This window comes from Coloeus monedula, assembly GCF_965178545.1.
Source record: "Coloeus monedula genome assembly, chromosome: 3".
Classification (NCBI taxonomy): Eukaryota; Metazoa; Chordata; class Aves; order Passeriformes; family Corvidae; genus Coloeus; species Coloeus monedula.
In genome coordinates this window covers 29,072,429-29,091,132 of record NC_138783.1, presented here as the reverse complement: position 1 = coordinate 29,091,132, position 18,704 = coordinate 29,072,429, and the positions used below count along the sequence as shown (strand labels likewise).

Below are 18,704 nucleotides of genomic sequence, written 5' to 3'. Positions count from 1 at the left end.
TGCATGTAGATAGATGATCTCACATACAAACAAGAAGGCCATCAAACCCATTCCCATGCATATCTTCAGGCAGAAACATCCCCAAGAAAGCAAGCAAGCATTTGTGAAGGTAATTTGCAATCTAAAAATCAGACAGTTGTATTTATAGTTTTACTGAAAAATATGTCCTAGAAATATTTTGTTTAAACAGTCGTGTACACATCTGCATGTACATTTATCATGGAACTTTGCATGTAGACATATTCTGGCTGAGCCAGGCTTGCTGTGGATGTGTATATTTTGCTAGTCATTCATGCACATGCAGATAAATTATAAATATGCATGCCTACTTTGTACAAACATGCACACTTATTAGCATGTTATTAGCATGAAGAACAACCTGTTGCACATGTTTTCATCCACTTCCAAGCAGAGTAATCATTAAGATTTCTTTCCCCACTGTCACGTGAAAAAACATTTGACAGAGATTCTGATTCTGTTTTGCTCTTTTCTTTTGCTAGGTGTTGCCTTCTGTTGTACACAGGATTTGGTTTGGTTTACACAGGGCCCAGAATAGTGAAATCTTGGTCTTTGGCCTGGGACCCTCAGATAATTGATAGTCAAGAAACATATAGTCGTTATTAGATAATAACATAATAGTAGTAGGATAATAATAATAATACACATATATTTTTTACAATTAATATAACAGATAGTAGACATATGATAGATGATGTAATTTACCTTGATAAAAATATGCATTATCATACACTCTAGGATTTTGTATTGTTTTCTTCCTGCATGAGAAAGAAGCTACAGCTGGTGAAGTATTTAAAAGCTGTGCTATTTGTGACTATAGAAAGGGTGCTCCTGGCAGGGAGCTCACTCAGCAATACACAGATGGGTGTAGTGGGAGGGATGTGCAATAAGAAATCAGGCAATGCAGGAACACAGAAGAGCAGGCTCACAGCGAGAGGTAGGTGGGAGGGCCTCTGGAGCTTTCCAGCCCAAGCCCCTGCTCACAGCAGGGCTGGCTCCAAAGGAAGGTCACCTTGTCCAGAGCTTTTTCTGTTCTGAACCTCTGCAAGACTGAGAATTCCCCAGCCCCACTGAGCACCTGCTCCTGTGCTGAACTACCCTCAAGTAGGGTTGGATGGGGACGTTTTCCTTTGCACGGGCTTTCCTTTCTTGCAAGTTGTGCTTTTTCCCTTTCGTCTGTCACTGTGCCCCTCCAAGATATCTCACTCTGATGTTTCCCTCCAAGCCCTCTCTCCCTTCAGGTAGAGGAAATGCTGTTAAATTTCCCCTTGGCCATCTTTTCTTCCGGAACAACTATTATTTTCTTGCTGTCCCCTGTCCCTTACTTAAGCCTCATTGGCTTTATGTCTAAGCCGTTGACCAAGACATTTCACTGACATTTAAATTTACTTACAGAGTGCATTTTGGGAGGTTTCACCTTTGAGGTCAAATATGGTTTCTCTTTGGTGGTCCATCAGAAAAAAAATCACCTAAGGAAGACAATTTCAGGAATAGCAAGACATCTACAAGGCAGGAGTGAGAGGGATGAGAAGTACATGCCAAGGTGGCCTCAATGGCCAGGAGCAGCGGATCATAAACAGGATGCACTGGCCGAGCTGAGAATGAGGATTTAAGGACTGGAGTGTTCTGTAGGGAATGTATTGTTCAGTCTGAATGGCATGGGAAATATCCTAGGCTTTGGACTGTGGGAGGAGGGCAGTCTCATACAGGTGCTGACCCCTCAGAAAATAGCTCCCAGAAACGTCTTGAGATTGTGGTGTATTTTTTCCCCTGAGATTCTGTGCAGCTTTTCCTCTGTTACTCAAACAATGAAATTTCCCCAATTTTTGGAAAGACAAACTCTGCATTGATAAATGCTTCTTCTCTGAAAATGAGCTTTACCTGGTTGTGCTTTCTCCCTGGATGGTTTGGTTGGTTTTTTGGTGGGTTTTTTTTGTTGGTTTTTCTGGGGGGTTTTTTTGGGTTTCGGCGGGGTGAGGCGGGGGGGGGGGGGGAATGACATGATAACTATATGTTCCTCCAGTCTATCCTCAGTGGTATTTATACCTTCAGCTGTTTTTGCACCATTTTGATGCTCTCTCTCATCATTTAGCCAAGTAGGCATGACAGTACCTTTTCTGGTTCAATCCTTAGGTGGTAACTGAGAACTTATAAAATTGCCTTCATTTTTTCTGGTGCTCAGAAATCCTGTGCTCCTTGTGTAAGGGAGCAGCAGAAGAAGGAACAGTCAGAGTCCTACTGTGTTATATTTTTAGATTTACATCTTCTAGTGGAGTGGATATTTCTTGCCTAACCTAATTTTGCTGCAAGGTTATCTGCTGAGTTCTGGATTCTTTCTGTCCCACAATCTCCTACCATTTTAGATACTTCCAGAATCCTGGAGAAGCAAAGCACATGTGTGAAGCATTCTTTAAATGCTTTGAGACTACCTGGTTTGCCAGGACAGCAACTTCTTTTTTATGTCTGTGGGCTAATTCCTTTTTTACTCCTCCCATATCCTGAGTGCACCATTTTCCAGCCAGGCAGAAGCAGTGAACTAGGATACCATAGGAGGGCTTTCAACATTCATGCTATTATACTGTCACACTGTTCTATCTGGCAGATGGAAGATTCTAATTTGAATCTCATACTTGACATGGGTTTTAGCTGTATTTGACATAAACCCATCCGTCATGACCATTTAACAGCAATGAAACACTGCCTAAGGTGATGTGAAGGTGTATTTGTCTAAAATCTGCTAGTACTTGGCATTTTTGTCTGAAAGACACAGGAAAAGAAGAAATGAGCAGTTTGCTGGGTAGGAGTGCATTCTGTATGTGGCAGCTTACCCTGTAGATTAAATTCTTCAGCCTGATGTTTCTCTGTCCTGTCTGTTTTAAGGGGGTCAGAGCATGGCCATTATTCACTGCAAAGAGTCTGCACTGCTTAATTCACCTAGAATGTATTGGTAATCATGTGGTTAACAATTACATTAAATTTGTGTATCTTCCCAATACAGTGATGAATGGAAGAATACTTTCAGCTGTTCAGATAGGGTCAATCTGTTTAAGAGGCAGCAGGTGAGCCATCTTTAGAACAGGATGATTTTAAAAAGCATAGATACGTGTTCTGTGGAAAAAAAAAATCACTAGGATTTCCAAAGGGAGCTATGTCACATGGCTCAGGTGTCTCTTGAGGAATGTGTGCAAATAAATAAAATACTTAGGACCTTCAGTCATATTTGTTATGTTGAAATATTAATTGGTAGAGCACTGTAACAGGTGCTCAGAGAAGCTGGGTAATTTCTACCCCCTGGAGACGTTTAGGAGTTGCCTGGACAAGGTCTTGAGTAGCCTAATCTGGCTTACCTGGCTTTGGAGTTTGCATGCTGTGGGCAGAGGCTTGGACTAGAAACTTCCAGAGGTGCCTTCCAGTGTAAATCTTTCTGTGAGTCTCTGTATCTATTTTATCTCAAGGGAACGGGAACATCACTTTTGCTACCTTGAAAGGTGGAGGCAGGAACTGTCAAATAGAAATGTCTCCTAAGTGTGTGGTAGTGCTTTATCTCTGTCATGCGTCCCGTCATTCTCCAGCTAAAGTGTCTGATTTTACTGATCTAAACATGGCTCATTCTCCTCCTGCCACTCAGAAAATCTCAGAGAAGCAGATGTTGTACTGCAGAGGGAGCAAAGGGTCACCTTCTCACAGGTGGGAAGGGCATCAGGTGGTAACCTGGTCTGAAGTAAAGCCAAAACTGGGGTTCACTGAAGGACATGCAAGGAAGAGAGGCTTATTCTCTGCTTCTCAAACGCACGTCTTCCCCACCTATACTCTGAAAGAGTGAGGTGTGATAGCTGCTCTTAAGGGAATCTGGTAAACAAACATGGGGCACAGTCAGGGTTCTTCAAACTCCCTTAAGATGTTGACAAGACAGCACAACTGCCCAGTTTACTGCAGACCCATGTAAGAAATGTCCTTGGTAAGCATGTGCAGCTGGTTGTGAATTGCATATAATCAACTGTGTTTAGTATCTGAAGAAAAAGACTAGATTAAGCAATTAGGAAATTCAGAGGAATTGGAGATACATGAGGGCTTAAAATGCTGATTTGGGTAAATAATGGTTGGAGGTGTGCAGCAGCCTGTGATATTTCTGAGATGATGCTGCTTCTTTTCCTCCACAGGCACCATCAGTGGCTGTGTGCCCAGTTAAGCATTCCTTGGCAGCAGGAGGAACAGATGCAGGACATTCCTGCAGCCTGTTTGAGAGTGTAATGCCTCTCAAAACCTTCAGAGATGTTTTACAGTGCTGCTGAAATCTGTGAGACAGCCCTGAGGATGGTGGCCTCATGTGAACTACTTTGACCTTCTTTTGTACCTCCAGAGAGCTGTCTCTTAATGTTCAAATGCTGTCTCTTAATGTTCAATCTCCCTTTTTTTTCCCAGGACATTAGAAAATAATGAATGTTCTGTGGTCATATCTTGTACTCCAAAAAAGGAGGTGAAAAGGTTTTGGGGAGATTAGGAAAGAAGGAACTAGAAAGAAAAAATAAATGAGCTGCATCTGTCTGAGATTTTCTGTGTCTCAAGCTCCCTGTTTGGGTACATTTGGGTCTGTACCTCGGACTGTTGGTAGATCTGCCTTGTCATCCTTAATGCTGTTTGTGAAGGAGCATTTGCCTTACCTTTTCCTTGTGATCTCTCTTGTTTTCTGCTCCTCCAGCTTTATGGCCGATACACAGATCAGATAACGGATAACATTTCAGAGAAGGAAGCAGCAAAACTACTGGAGAAACAGGCCCAAAGGAACAATGGAAGAGCCCTGAAACGTGACAGTCAAGTCCAGATCAAAGAAGAGCACTATTCCAAATGTCAAGGTACGGACAATTCATCTTTCATTACCCTATGACAAGATATTGGGTAGGCCAGCAAGAGAGGAGGAATTTAAGCAATTGTGACTGGGGAGATGCAGAGAGGGAAGCAAAAGGAATCAAACCTCATTGGGTTGAAAAATCTTTTCTAAATGAACTTTGATCCTAGAAAGAGAAAAGATATGTTTGGAATAAAAAACAACCCCAAGTAAATAATTTTTTCCACAACAGATCTCTGTAATGGGAGGAAAAGGACCTCCTTATGTCAGACTTTTGCTGCTAGTGTACAAGATGTTGAATTCCACCCTGTGTGTCCTGCAAACACACCCACCCCCTTTTTAAAATGTTTTTTAAACCACAGAAGATGTTACAGAACTGTGTAAGAGAGGGATGGGTACCAAGCCTTCAACATGAAGCCCATGATGCTTCCAAATAAATCTTTGTTGTAATCAGTCCTCAGCATAGGAGAGACAGACACAACTTTATCTATGCTCACTCCATGTTTCTGGTCCACTTTTCCCTCCACAGACTGTGCTAAACGTGTCCAGAAATACATTACCAAGAAGCTTGGAGAGGACTGGATTTTCTTGGTTCTGTTGGGTCTGGTCATGGCGTTGGTGAGCTGGGGAGTGGATTATGCCAGTGCAAAGACCGTACAGGGTGGGTCCCATTCAGATGTTGCAAAAGCAGCCAGTAAATGATACAAATGTTTTACAAAGCCCAGTGACCAGTGTCGCTCATCCTTTAATATCAGTGTCCCATCCTCAACCCTTGCTGCTTGGGAAGTTTGAAGTTCTGGCAACACAGTAGAGCAAAGGTTAGCTAGGGAGAGGTTCTTTAAAGGGATGGCAGGGGAAAATTTAGAAGTAAGTGGGCAGAAACAAGGGATATGTGTATGATGAGTCAAAGGCAAACAATTATTTTGAATCCCTTTCCTTTCTTCTTCCTTGAATATAGAGGAGCACAGGGAAATTATACTGTGGCCTTTCCTGTTATATTGCTTCCCTTTCTCCACAGGAATACTAAGAACATGGGGGATGGGGAGAGGAAGGGGCTCTTATATGCCCTCCTGACACTGTTTCTACTTTTTACCTCATTTTTTCTCTTCCAATTTTTACTTATACACTGCCCTGAATTTTTCTGCTACCTGGGCACATAGTGCTCTTTCTTTTTGCCCTTTTCACAAAGATCTCATATTCCCTGTTTTATATCCCTTCCCTGCATTTTTACTGTGAGCTGTCTCCCTTTGCCAGCTATAAAAATTACAAGATCTTTCATTCCCCCATCCCAGCGTGCACACATACACCCCCCACTGCCACATCCTGTTAACTGCACTGTTCCCCTGTCCTTACCCTCAGTGTCCCAGTCCTGACTGGCAGACACATACACCAACCTTTTCCTCTTGGCTGCTGATGTCCACCAGACACTGCAATTCCTCACAGCCCCCAGCATTCCTTCAGCCCAGCGTTCCTCCCTCTAGAGCTTCCCCATCTACCAGTCTACTGGCATAACCTACTCGAAGGTTTCCTGTCCTTTATGCTCCCTGCAGCTGAGTCCTTTGGGTTTTTTTTCCTTTGCCAAGTCTCAGCCTCTGCTGAGGCTGTGTGGGGAGCCAGCCCAGGCAGGGAAGATGCACTTGCAGAGGAGCTGCAGTTCAGTTTGGATTCTCAGCAGCTAGTGCTGTTGTACCTGTCTGAGCAATGGTACCGCTGCTGTTTTAAAAGCTGCTGGCACAGCTCCCTTCATGCTGCTGCTCTAGAGGGGAAATCACAATCAGAGCTTTTAAACTAGTTTTTATGAAGAAATGTTTGGTGGACCACTTTATTGTCCTCCAGGACCCACACAAGACCCTCAGACTGCCAAATGAAAAGACACTGCACAGTGATTTGTCCTCACAAGTGCATGTAACACACCTCTTTTTATGCCATGCTTGTGCACAGGTATTAGTAGTGTCTTCTATCCATTCCTGCAGAATACCTGCTTTACTGGGGAACTCGTACTCAAAAACGTAACAAGGGCTGTCTTAGGAAAGGAGCATCAGGGTAGCATTTCTGAAGGAGATTTAGCATGGGCACGTTTAGCAAGTGTGTGATTCTCCGATGTCTACCAGCCAGTTTGGAGCAGCTGTGGTTCCTGACAAGTTCTTTGTTCATATGTTTACAGCCTACAAGTGGACATACAGAGAACTGCACCCGAATGTCCCTCTGCAGTACGTGGTGTGGGTTGCATTCCCTCTTGGTCTTATTCTGTTTGCGGCCAGTTTCTGCCACTTCGTCTCTCCACAGGCTGTTGGTGAGGGCAGAAGGCATGGCAAGATCTGTTTCTGTCTGTCTTGTTTTTCTTGTTCCATTTGCCTGCGGGTTTTGTTCATCCTCGGCTCTGCTGTTGTTTTCAGGGTCTGGGATCCCAGAGCTCAAGACCATTATGAGGGGAGTGGTCCTCAAGGAGTATCTCACTCTCAAAGCTTTTGTGGCCAAAGTTGTGGCCCTCACAGCTGGGCTTGGAAGTGGCATGCCTGTGGGGAAAGAGGTAAATATTGCTGATTCCATGTGCAGTAGTGACCAGGGTCTGGAAGGTGGGAGTTGTCTGTGGAACAAGAATCTATAAATGTTTTCTTACTTTCATCACCATTCCTCTTCTCAAAACTCTGCTTTTTCCAGCAACACCTATCTTTCACTGGCCATTTTCCTTCCACTTTCAAAGACATGATATAGGAAACATCAAAGAACTCAAGTCAGGTAGTCTTTGAGAGGGAAAAAATTAAATGGAGATCAGAGAACTGAGGAAGATTGGAGGGTCTGGAGCACAAGTCTTACGAGGAGCAGCTGAGGGAAAAAGGGTTGTTTAGTCTGGAGAAAAGCAGGCTCAGGGGAGACCTTCTCACTCTCTACAACTTCCTGACAGGAGGTTGTAGCCAGGTGGGAATTAGTCAGTTCTCCCAGGTAACCAGGGACAAGACAAGAGGAAATGGCCTCAAGTTGCACCTGGGGAGGTTTAGATTGGATATTAGGAAAAATTTCTTCAATGGTCAGGTTGGTGGTCAGGTTCCAAGACACAGGTATTGGAACAGGCAAGTGGTGGAATCACTATCCCTGGAAGTGTTCAAAAGGTGTGTGTGATTGTGGCACCTGGGGACCTGGTTTAGTGGTGAACACGGTGATGCTGCATTAAAGGTTTGGCCCAATGATCTCAGAGGTCTTTTCCAATCTTAATGATTCTATTGCAAACTGAGATGGCCAAAGAGAAATCATGAGGCCTGCAGTAGTTAAATGGTTGTCAGTAACCAGCAGGCAACCCTCTCTGATTTTCTCCTCTTCTCTTGCAGGGTCCTTTTGTGCATATTGCCAGTATCTGTGCTGTGGTACTCAGCAAGTTCATGTCAATCTTCTGTGGGGTGTATGAGGTAAGGCACATGTCTCTGCACACAGCTCTTCCACAGGCTGAGCTCCTAAGTCACACAGGATAGTATGGATAGGCCACAGAACACAGAGGAAACACATGGTTTGAAGTTCACTATACTGCTACAGCGCAGTAAAATACAAGCTGAACAAAAGTAGTGCAAGGCCAGACATACAGTCCAAATAACTGGTCAGGACCACCAGTGTTTACCCAGCAAGTACACAGAGACTGGTTAGGAGTATGTGTTTGGCAAGTTTTCAATCTCATGATTGGTATCTTTGCACTGTGATCATTGACTGTATAAAAAAATAGCTGCAGACAAAGATCAATTTGTCTTTAAGCCAAGTTTATACAGCATTGCTAATTATAGACACTGACGCCTACGCTCTTGCTATCGCAGAACAGCCTCTGCAGGCTGATCACTGTATTGACTGGTTGTATAAAAAATCTATTAACTGCACATATAGATAAATGTAGGAACTCCTTCATGTGCAGGCTCTTAGCAGAAAATGACTGTGTAATACAACTGAAGGTGCTGTTTTACTTGAGGGGATCCTGTCTGTGCACAAGGACCAGATGTCACTGCTGAAGACCAGCTGACAGTACTAAAGACTGCACTAAAGTGTCTAGAGCCTGCTATTTGTAATAGCAATGGCTGACTGTGCTGCTGGCTGTTGCTTATTTTCATTGTTCTGGGTCCTAACCCCCGGCTTTGCTCCCTCTAACCCCAGCATGCCCGGCGCTGGCTGCACTCCCTGTTCCAGAATGTGCATAGGCAGCTCGACCTCCCGGTGCCGGCTTGCGCAGTTGGAGTCGGATGTTGCTTCAAGGCCCCTCTTGGAGGCAAGTGTCTTCCTATATGTGACATTTAATGTACAGTTCCTTTAGCCTCTTGCTGGGAGACTTCCTGCTGCCATGGAAGGTTCTCCACAGATACCTCTCCACTTTAGCAACACGAGTTCTTTCTTTTCATGTGTAACTGGTGGCAGCGAAAGGAAGGGAAGGTTACAGGAAAAGTGACATCTGTTGAAGTGCAGGTTTCTAATGATGCAGCTTGTTCATCCCTGCCAGCCATGAACATTGTTCCACCTGGAGAGTACCAAACACTGTCCACAAAGTCAATAAGGATCAAGTAGAGAACAGAAGTAAAAAAAAAAAAAAAACCTTGCAAGAGGCAACAGGCGCAGATTGCAACAAGGGAAATTTTGACTCTGTTCAAGGAAATTATGTTCTTCTCCCCAAGGGTGGTCCAGAAGTGGCATAGGTGTTCAGAGTGTCCAGAGAATTTCCACCCTTGGAAATGTGCAAGACTCACCTGGACAAGAACCTGATCTAGCCTTGGAATTAGCAGAATTAACAGCTCTCTGAGCAGGGAGACAACTTCAGTGGTTCCTTCAAAACTTTCCATGATCCCACCCGGAGGAGAAATCTGGAAATTTATGTGTCCCCCATGCACTTATACTAGTCTTGTGATTCACAGAATTTCTTTAAACAAGGGCACATGATAACTTCTTCCTAAAGCAGTGGAAATATATTCATAATTAATTTGTCTTTCATTTCACTTCCCTCTCTCCCCATATGCTGCCCTGAACCTCTTTGCATGGTTATTGTGCCCAAAAGGGTAAGGAGTTTTAAAATTCTGTGGGTTTTTTTTCTAAGCTGGCTTTAGTTCTTCCATGCCCTACTTTCCTGTTAGCCTTCAAATGGATGAGTTAGCTGACAACTGTAACATGGTCTAGCATCAACAGTAATACTGATCTTTGTTGTGGGTGACTATTAAAAAAAAAAAAACAACAAGGAAGGAACATAGTTTGTCAGCTACAGATTAGAGGTTCTTCAGCTGGTAACTTGAGAAAAGATGCCAGGAAGAAAATCAGGCTAAGCAAGAGAGAGGCTGAGAACTGTGCGTATGTGGGCAGTCTAGCAAGATGTAGACAGCCTGAGCTGAAGCCTGAGGCTTCAAGGCAAAATTTGTCAGTCTGCCAAAAGCCTTGAGAGAAAGCAGTTTCAGAACCAAGGATCAGACCAGAGTCAGGTGGAACCATTGGTAGTATACAGGAGAATGGTATCTGTTTTAATGGTAAAAAATTAAAGCAAAAAAAACCCCAAACCCAAAGACCTCTGTGGAAGTCTGTGCTACTTGTTCCCTTCTCTGTACCTGGAATTAACATAGTCTCAGAGACTGCAGGATTCATCATACACAGTTCACTGGGAGATGCTAGAGAAGAAAAGAGAAGGGTAAACAGGGAGTGATCTAGCTGCTGCCTTTGGGAGCTGAAGGAGATGTCAGACAAAATAGCCAAAGTCTTCTCAGAGAACAGTGAAAGGACAAAGAGACAACAGCCACAACTTGAAACAAGAGAAATTCTGTCTATGCATGAAAAGAATTTCTCCCCTTGTCCCAAAAGTGGTTCAGGGTGGCACAGGTGTCAGGAGAGGCTGGGGAATTTTTGCCCTAGGAAGTGTTCAGGGCTGCCCTAGTACCCTGATCCTGAGCACTCTGATCTTTCTGCCCTTGATCTAACCTTGGATTTAGCCCAGCTCTGAACAAAGAGATAGAGAAGCATTCAGAGACACAGGACTAAAACTTGCTGTGAGTCTGTGATAACATTGTAGTGTGGGAACAGAAAATTATCATAGTTTCTGTAGCCCTAGTTCCTCTATTGGATTTACACCAAATTGCCAAACGTGGTTTCCATTACCTGGAAGTCTTGTGATCTTCATCTGACCTTGGTCCCAGATATAGCTCACAGTTTCACATCATATTGCCCTGGTGCATAATTTCTGGGTGTTGTTGCAGGTAAACACCACCCTCTGTATTAAGAAGGATGGATTTGAAAAGCCAGTTTAGCCCTTGACAAGCAAATGGTGCCCAGCCTCTGAGAAAGACTCTCCCTTTTATACCTTCCAATTACTTTTATAATAACAGTTTTCACCAGGACAGCACAACGCTTTACTGGGTGATCTGTCACCCACTCACCCACCCAGCGTGGAAGGACCTTCAGGACCAGTCCACACTCTGCTCTGGACATGCATGTGCCTTGTGCACACTGACTCACAGGGAGGTTTTTGGAGGCATTCTGTGGCACATGTGCATCCTGAGATTGCCTGCCAAAGTAAAAGAGATGGAGCGAAACCTACTTATGCTCCTTCCACCCTCTGGAGGAATTTCCATGAGACATTTCATTTACAGTGACAGGAATGTGTATGTTTCAAAGGAAAATGAGATGCTGCCTTCTTCACATGTCTTGAATGTGTGATTCCAGGTATATGCCTGTCCTGTGCCAGGTCTTGCCTTTTCAATATTTTGAAGCCATCCAGAAGTAAGATAAACCTAGCTATAACTCTGAGACTGGTGCCAGAGCTGGGTGACATCATGCAGTCTTACATGCCAATTTTGTTACTCACTCTCTGCTTTCTTTCCTTCTTTCTTCTGTTTGTCTGTCTCTCTTTGTCTCTTTCACCAGTAGCAGCCCTATTATTACACGGATGTCCTGACTGTGGGGTGCGCTGTGGGTGTTGGCTGCTGCTTTGGGACACCACTTGGAGGCAAGTGGCTGTTCTGTTTCCTTTTCCCCAGGTATCTAAATCCTCTCCTGCCTAGTCCTCTTCTCCTCTCCCACTCTCCTGCACCACATTTTTGATGTGACATTTACTTTGGACAGAGACACCTACCTCTAGCATTTTCAACCTCCCCGGCATCTCTGACAGTCTTTTTTCCACATGTTGTCCACTTTCTGGAAGCAAGAGGAGAAGGCTCTCTAGAGCAGTGGTCTCCAAACTGGGGTGGGGGTACCCTATGGGATACACAAGGTGATCTATTTGGTGTGGGAAGGAAATACTTTTTTTTTTTTTTAATATAAATTTCTATTTTTTTTTTATATAAAAAAGTAAATAAATTGAGCTTCACTAGTATTAAGTATATGTATTGGCAGTGGGGCCCTAATATGTCACATGGCCACTTGTCACATGCAGTGCATGAGGTGTAGAGGTACTCCCAATGCAGAGGGTTGACCATGGTGCCCTCAATCATTTCCTCTCTTTCAGCATATTCCAATGAATTGCAATCAATATGTGCCCACGCTGGATTAAGTGGATTTATGGATTATATTATCTAGTGCTAACTACACTAATCCTCACAAATAGGAAAAGTGGCTTAAAAAGGTTCCTGCAAAGAGGCTATGGATTGAAGATAATACTAATAATGTGAGCGAGAGAAATGACAAGAAAGTGGCAGAGCTGACACTTCTAGTACAGGCCCTTATTCAGTCCCATTACAAATAATACAGTACAAATAACGGCCAGCTAATGAGATCTGAGAGGAAGTTGGACAAAAAAAAAAAATTAAAATTATCAAAGGCTATTTTAAATATGGATCTATATCTGCTATCATTAACGATGAACCTCACCCTATGTGTGTATCATGCTTTGAGTAGAATGATGGTATTAAGCTATCAGAATTAGCAAGACATTTAAAATCCAGGCACCCAGAACATGAAGACAAACCTCTACGTTTTTTCAGCGATGTTTCAAGCCATGTGACATTCAATTCAGTACTTTACAAAATTTCACTGGACCTAATGACAAACGTGTAGAAGCCTCCTTTGAGGTCTCTTGCTTCACAGCAAAAGAGAAAATGCCACATCCCACAGGAGAAACACTTGTACTTCCTGCCATTAAACATAACAATAAAGCACAGAAAGCAAGAGAGCAGCAAATTAAAATGTAAACACTGCTGGAAGACACCTAGCAGACATTGCTTAAGGTTTGAAGAAACCAGCATCTGTACAAATTACACAGTGGGAGCGGCTTCCTGTGCAGCTGGATTAAGCACAGATGTTTCTAAAATGCCTCAGATGATGGTATTTTCCAGATTCTGTTTCAATAGTGAAAGGCAGAACTTCTTTCTGTGAGACACTGAAAGGAAGCTCTATCACAGAAGCTGTATTCTCAACAGTGAATTACTTCTTCAATAAAAAATGTTCTATAGAAGAGCTGTGCAAGTGTAACAACTGGTGGAGCAGAATAAGAGAAGGACTGGGTGGTAAGGTTACCTAGACAAAACTACACCTGGGATTCGTGCACTGCAGTGTTCACAGACGAGCTATCGCAGCAAAGAAGTGGGATCCAGACATGCACAAAGTGCTACAGGATGTCATTGATGTGGTTCATTTTGTAAAAACAACACCCTGAAACAGTAGAATCTTTACAGTACTTCATAATGAGATGGGAAGTGACCAAGAAAATCCTACAGGCATTTGCTGGTTATCTCATAGCCACTGAATTTAATGTCCAGTTGCACATTTTTCTTTTACAAAAAGACAAGTGTTCTGAATTTGCTGGTTTTTTCTGTGATGACAAGTCTCTGTCAGTAGATTGCTACCTAGTAGTTATTTCTGAAAAAGTAGACATACTTGATGTACTTCAAGGTGAAAGTGATGTTCTAGCAGTGGGTGAGAAACTGCTTTTCAAAAGAAACTTGTGGAGGTTTTGTGACTCTGTTGCCAAATACAATGTAAGTGTCTTGGCTACAAAAATGCTCTCATTATAGATATACTCAAAAAACTTGAAAACAAGAATTTCTACCTGTTTAAAAATCATCAAGATTATGATTTTTAGTGGGTTTTAAACCCACTTGTTAAAAATATAAAAATTCAACATCTTCTGATCATTTTGCAAGAACAACTGATTGACATCAGGGAGGATGAAAATTTACTATCCAACTTTCACAAAATTCTTTGCATAGGTGGTGGGTGGGATTGAAAAAATAGTATCATGATTTAGCCAGCACAGCCAGTGATACATTTCTTGCATTTGGATCTATGTGTCTTTGTGAGATCCTCTTTTTAGATATGACAGCCATTAAGACCAAGCATCAAAATAAATTGAACATAGAACCAGACCTTTGAATCACCGTGTCACAAAGCGCTAAACCCAGATTTTAAAAAATAAAGTATATTACTATTTCAGTGAGAACAATTTTTTTTGTTCCATTAATAAATAAAACAAATAATCTTTAAAATTATGTTTATTTCATCTTTATCTCATCCTTGTTTAATTTCTATTTTTGTGCATGTTTTATATTGTACACAATATTTTAGTACAGTAGTACATGCGTATTATATTTAAATAAATACACATAGAGGGGAGAGGGTACATGCTCAAAAACCTTTTATGGGTAGGGGTGTGTGATCAAAGAAGTGTGGAGACCACTGCTCTAGAAAGCTAGTTAGAATCCTCTCTCATGCTTCTAACATTACACTTCTTATTTTAACTTTGCTCCCTTTCCAACTCTTTCTAGGGGTTCTTTTCAGCATCGAGGTCACCTCTACCTACTTTGCTGTGCGCAATTATTGGAGAGGCTTCTTTGCAGCTACCTTTAGTGCCTTCGTGTTCCGAGTCCTTGCTGTCTGGAACAAGGATGCAGGTAAGCTAAGAGCTGTTCCTGCTCTCTTTGTACGAAAGTTCCTCTGTTAATGCATTATTTTCCATCTTCCTCAAAACCACGATATTTTTATGATGCTTGAAACGTCTGCCACAACATGTGACTGCCAGCAGCACAGAAGGAAGGAGAAAGGGAAGTGTCTTGTCATCTCGTCTCTTGTCTAGCCCAACCTATTCCTAGGAGTTCTGGGATGTATCTAACTGACAAATGACAGAATATGAGTCCTCAGCAAGCAAAAGGGACCCTGAGGTGGGATTTTTTTGCTTCTGCTCAGGATAGTGTCCAGGCTGCAAACACAGAGATATCCTCTCACAGAGGATGTAGTCCTTGCTGGAAAAGCCATGGTCTGCTTTGGTCACCTCTTGACTGAAAATGTTAAAACAGATAGTCAAGAAAATTGAGATGATTAAATGATTAGGAGGCTACAGGTTTGGTAGGATCTGACTGAAGGTCCTGAAAAAATAAAGTGTCTCAAGTGACTGAAAAGCGTAAGAGTGACATTTGTGCAGACAGAAAGAGCACAAGTCAGGCTTGTTCAGTAGAGCATCTCAAACACTGTGGGAATAGAACTCTGGTGCAGAAGGCTGCCATTTCTTTGTAAACTTCTTCCTTGTAATACCTTTATCTTTTATCCTTGCATCTATTTTATTGAGCTCCATGTGAGCAGTTTACTTACTTAAAACTGCTATAACATGTCTCTCTTGACTTCAGAGGGATGGATTTTTTGGGGGGTTGAATATTCTCTGGAATATAGAAAATGACTACACCTTCTACCTGAATGTAGAAAGTGGCTACATCTTTCTTTATGTAGCACTGCCTAAAAGTAAATCTGGGGTATTTAACCATTAGGTCTGTCACAAAAAACCCAAACCCCATATCTGTCTGTTCTTTCCAGAGAAAAATATAAGAAACTCAAAGACATAACAGGAGATAACTTCCTTCACTTTGTCTTTTCTGACTCCCTCGTTGATCTCTCAAATCACTAGAAATCACTAGAAATTAGTTTAATTTCAAATGACTAGAAATTCGCTTAATCCTGAAACTTCTTGACTCCTGTCCCTTCTTCAAAATCATCCAGACAGCTTTAATACCGATATTAATGGCTCCTCAAGTTCTTCTTCATTGACAGTCTAGGTTAAAAACTTCCATGATTCAATTGGCTATGAAAAATTGTTCCTTTTCACAGTTCTGTATTTTCTTTGTGTTGTCAGTCTCCTTGTCCTTGCATTAAGGAACTAGAAACGTTTACCTAGCTAAGTCATTCATTATTTTATGATCTTTTATCATTTCTGCTCTAACTTGTCTTTCATGTCTTTTCTTGCTCATTTATTTCCCTTGGAAAGTTACACACCTGGTCTTTTCAGTCTTTTATTATGCAAGGTTCTTCTATTATTGCCTGCTACCAGGAAGAAGCAGGTAGGGAAGTGATCACATCAGAGTGACAGATGCAAATAAGTTGTGTAGTATCTCACCAAAATTCTTTTATTTCTTAGACCCACATAATCTTTACTGGCTTCTTGTTACTCATGGCTTTGTCAGCTGGCATTACACCATTATCTGTACTTTCCAAATAACATCTGGTTATTTGCCAAACCACTCTGGTTGGTTGCTGCAGCTTGAGCCCTTCTTTGCCAGTCATGGAAGGCTCGAGTTCTGCAATTTGCAGGATTCTTGTTTTACCATGTCCTGGACTTTCATCTTATTTGCCATAGGGTTTCATGCCTTGCCTTCCTCCTGCTCCTTCTGATCTCTCCTACACATGGCTCATTGTTATCTTAAAGTTCAAATCTATTTTTAAGTAGACTTCCCCATTAAGAAGACTTTCCCACTCCTTTCTACTTCTAACCTTGTAAGAATTGGACAGATACTCTAGTACAGTTTGTAGCCAATGGAGAGAAAAGGGCTTAGACATTCAGTTTCAGAATGGCTTAGTCACTGGGGAAAGAGGATGAAGATAGGTGGGATGAATCTTTCTGTGGAAATCTTTTTCTGTCCTGTGGGAGTAGAGGGGGAACCTAGAAAGACTCAGACTAAGCACTGTGACTGTTTCCCTTTGCTCTGGTCATCTATGCTGCCCTGTGGCAAAACTCTTTGAAAATGGGCCCTACTACATTTTTTTAATGCTCTGCCATTTAGTGGCTTGGACTATCTGTTTCCTTAAACTAAATTGAGATGATCCCTTTCTTGGGCTGATCTAACAAAAAAGAGGACATCCTGCTTTTCATCATCTTCCATCCCTGACTGTTCTTCTACCCCTGCCTTGTACCATCTCTGCGTTTGTTGTTCCCTTTGATTCAACTCACTTCCTTGGCAGAGGAGTAACCCAGGGAAAGAGCAGATAGGTTTTCTGGCAGGTTTTAATGAGGCAAAGGAACTCAGAGAAGGCTGTGATGTGCCAGAGTGGGCCTAACGGGAGAGGAGAACAATAGTACAGCCGGGAGGGAAGGAACAGGGGAAAGAGACAGGGAGCAAGATCATCCCAATTTGGATAGTAGAATGTAGTTTTAGGCTTAGCTATCTTAGGTAATGTAAGATACTGAGACCTCATTAAATCATTACTCTAAACCTAGTTCTGTATGACCAAATAACGAGTAGTCAATGCCTCCTGTTATTATCATATAATGCTAGATTTTCACTGCTTCTTTTATTTCCTCATTGAACAAATAATTCCTTCAGCAAGGGCAATTTGGGATTTATATCCATCCTCATCCAGCTGCACTTCCACCCTGTATTAAATTGCTAATTTATCCTTCACCTGTTGGCATACAGGTGTTTACTGTTTCCACACAATAATGCACCTACAGAGAAAAGCAGGACAGGTTTTAACGTTTCATTGTAGCAGGGCAGCATTACCAGGAGAGGTGAGCTGGAGAAGATGGGGCTTAGCTGATCTTTTCCATCTCTGATTTCTAAGCCTTTCATTGTTTTGGTACCAGTCAAAAATTTTGAAGCTGTAACTTCAGAGAGGATCTGTGTTTTGTTTCTGGAAGGCAATCACAACTATGAGAAGTGACACAGCTTCTTCAGATGTGCAGGCACTGCCCACCTCGGCAAAGAGACCTCTCATTCAGTAAGGATACTGGGAAGAGCTTTTTTTTTAATAGGGAATGGATGGTAGAAGACAAGAAAGAAAAGAAAACCCTTTAAAAAATCAGGGATTGTAGCTAAAAAAAAAAGCATAAATTTTCTGAAAACAAACCTAGGCCATCTAGAGTGCCAGGATTGCAAGTGCTCAAAAATAGGACCTACTAAATCGGAGCAGTCTGCCAATCTGTAATAATGTATATAATGTCAGGAAACCACACAGGAGCATGTATGAACTAGTTTCCTTGTCCCTACCCCTAGCTTTTATTATCTTTAACTTCTCAGCTCATTGTTTTCTTTCCTCCTCTACCTTTCTTCTCTCACAGTTACCATCACAGCGCTGTTCAGAACAAACTTCCGTATGGATTTCCCCTTTGATCTGCAAGAGCTGCCAGCATTTGCTATAATAGGGTAAGTTCCCAGGAAACTGACTCCTTGCTCTACAAAGGTTATAGTACGATCTGTGTTAGGAATTCTTCTGCCAAAAAGTTTCCATACATCACTTTTAGTCACTTTGGTTGTAACAAAGTGGGTTTCTGTTTGTTGGAATTCTTCCTTCAGAAATGGTGCCCACGTATCACAACAGCTAAGGAAGGAAATACAGGTGTTATCAAGCTGTTTGTTATTTCCTTTCCATGCATCTTTTTCAGAAATTAAGCTTGGAGGTAAAAAAAAAAAAAAGTAAGTCTAAGTTGGTCAAAGTACTGGGAATAGACTTACTGAATGGCCCTTTAACTGTTTTGACATTATCCCCAAAAGAACAGATCCAACAGGTACCCTTTTCACATGACCAAAATGGGACAAAAGATTTAACCTGAAGTTTCCTTTTCACAAGGTCAGAATTATTATCCTTTTTGAGAGAGGTTGGTACACCCAACATGGTGACAAGGGTAGCCAACCGTAATTGGACT

General features: G+C 42.1%; 1 protein-coding gene across 3 annotated transcripts in view; it reads left to right on the top strand.

The window, feature by feature from the left end:
• The window catches only part of CLCN1 (chloride voltage-gated channel 1), a 56,329-nt gene that overhangs the window by 21,843 nt on the left and 15,782 nt on the right, over positions 1–18,704 (top strand). For all 3 annotated transcript variants that reach the window (XM_082278154.1, XM_082278155.1, XM_082278153.1), the window contains exons 2-9: positions 4,718–4,871; positions 5,394–5,525; positions 7,029–7,157; positions 7,261–7,394; positions 8,191–8,268; positions 11,735–11,813; positions 14,566–14,691; positions 18,120–18,204. In XM_082278154.1, coding sequence (XP_082134280.1) covers positions 4,718–4,871; positions 5,394–5,525; positions 7,029–7,157; positions 7,261–7,394; positions 8,191–8,268; positions 11,735–11,813; positions 14,566–14,691; positions 18,120–18,204 — 917 coding nt within the window. The remainder of the gene's footprint in view (positions 1–4,717; positions 4,872–5,393; positions 5,526–7,028; positions 7,158–7,260; positions 7,395–8,190; positions 8,269–11,734; positions 11,814–14,565; positions 14,692–18,119; positions 18,205–18,704) is intronic.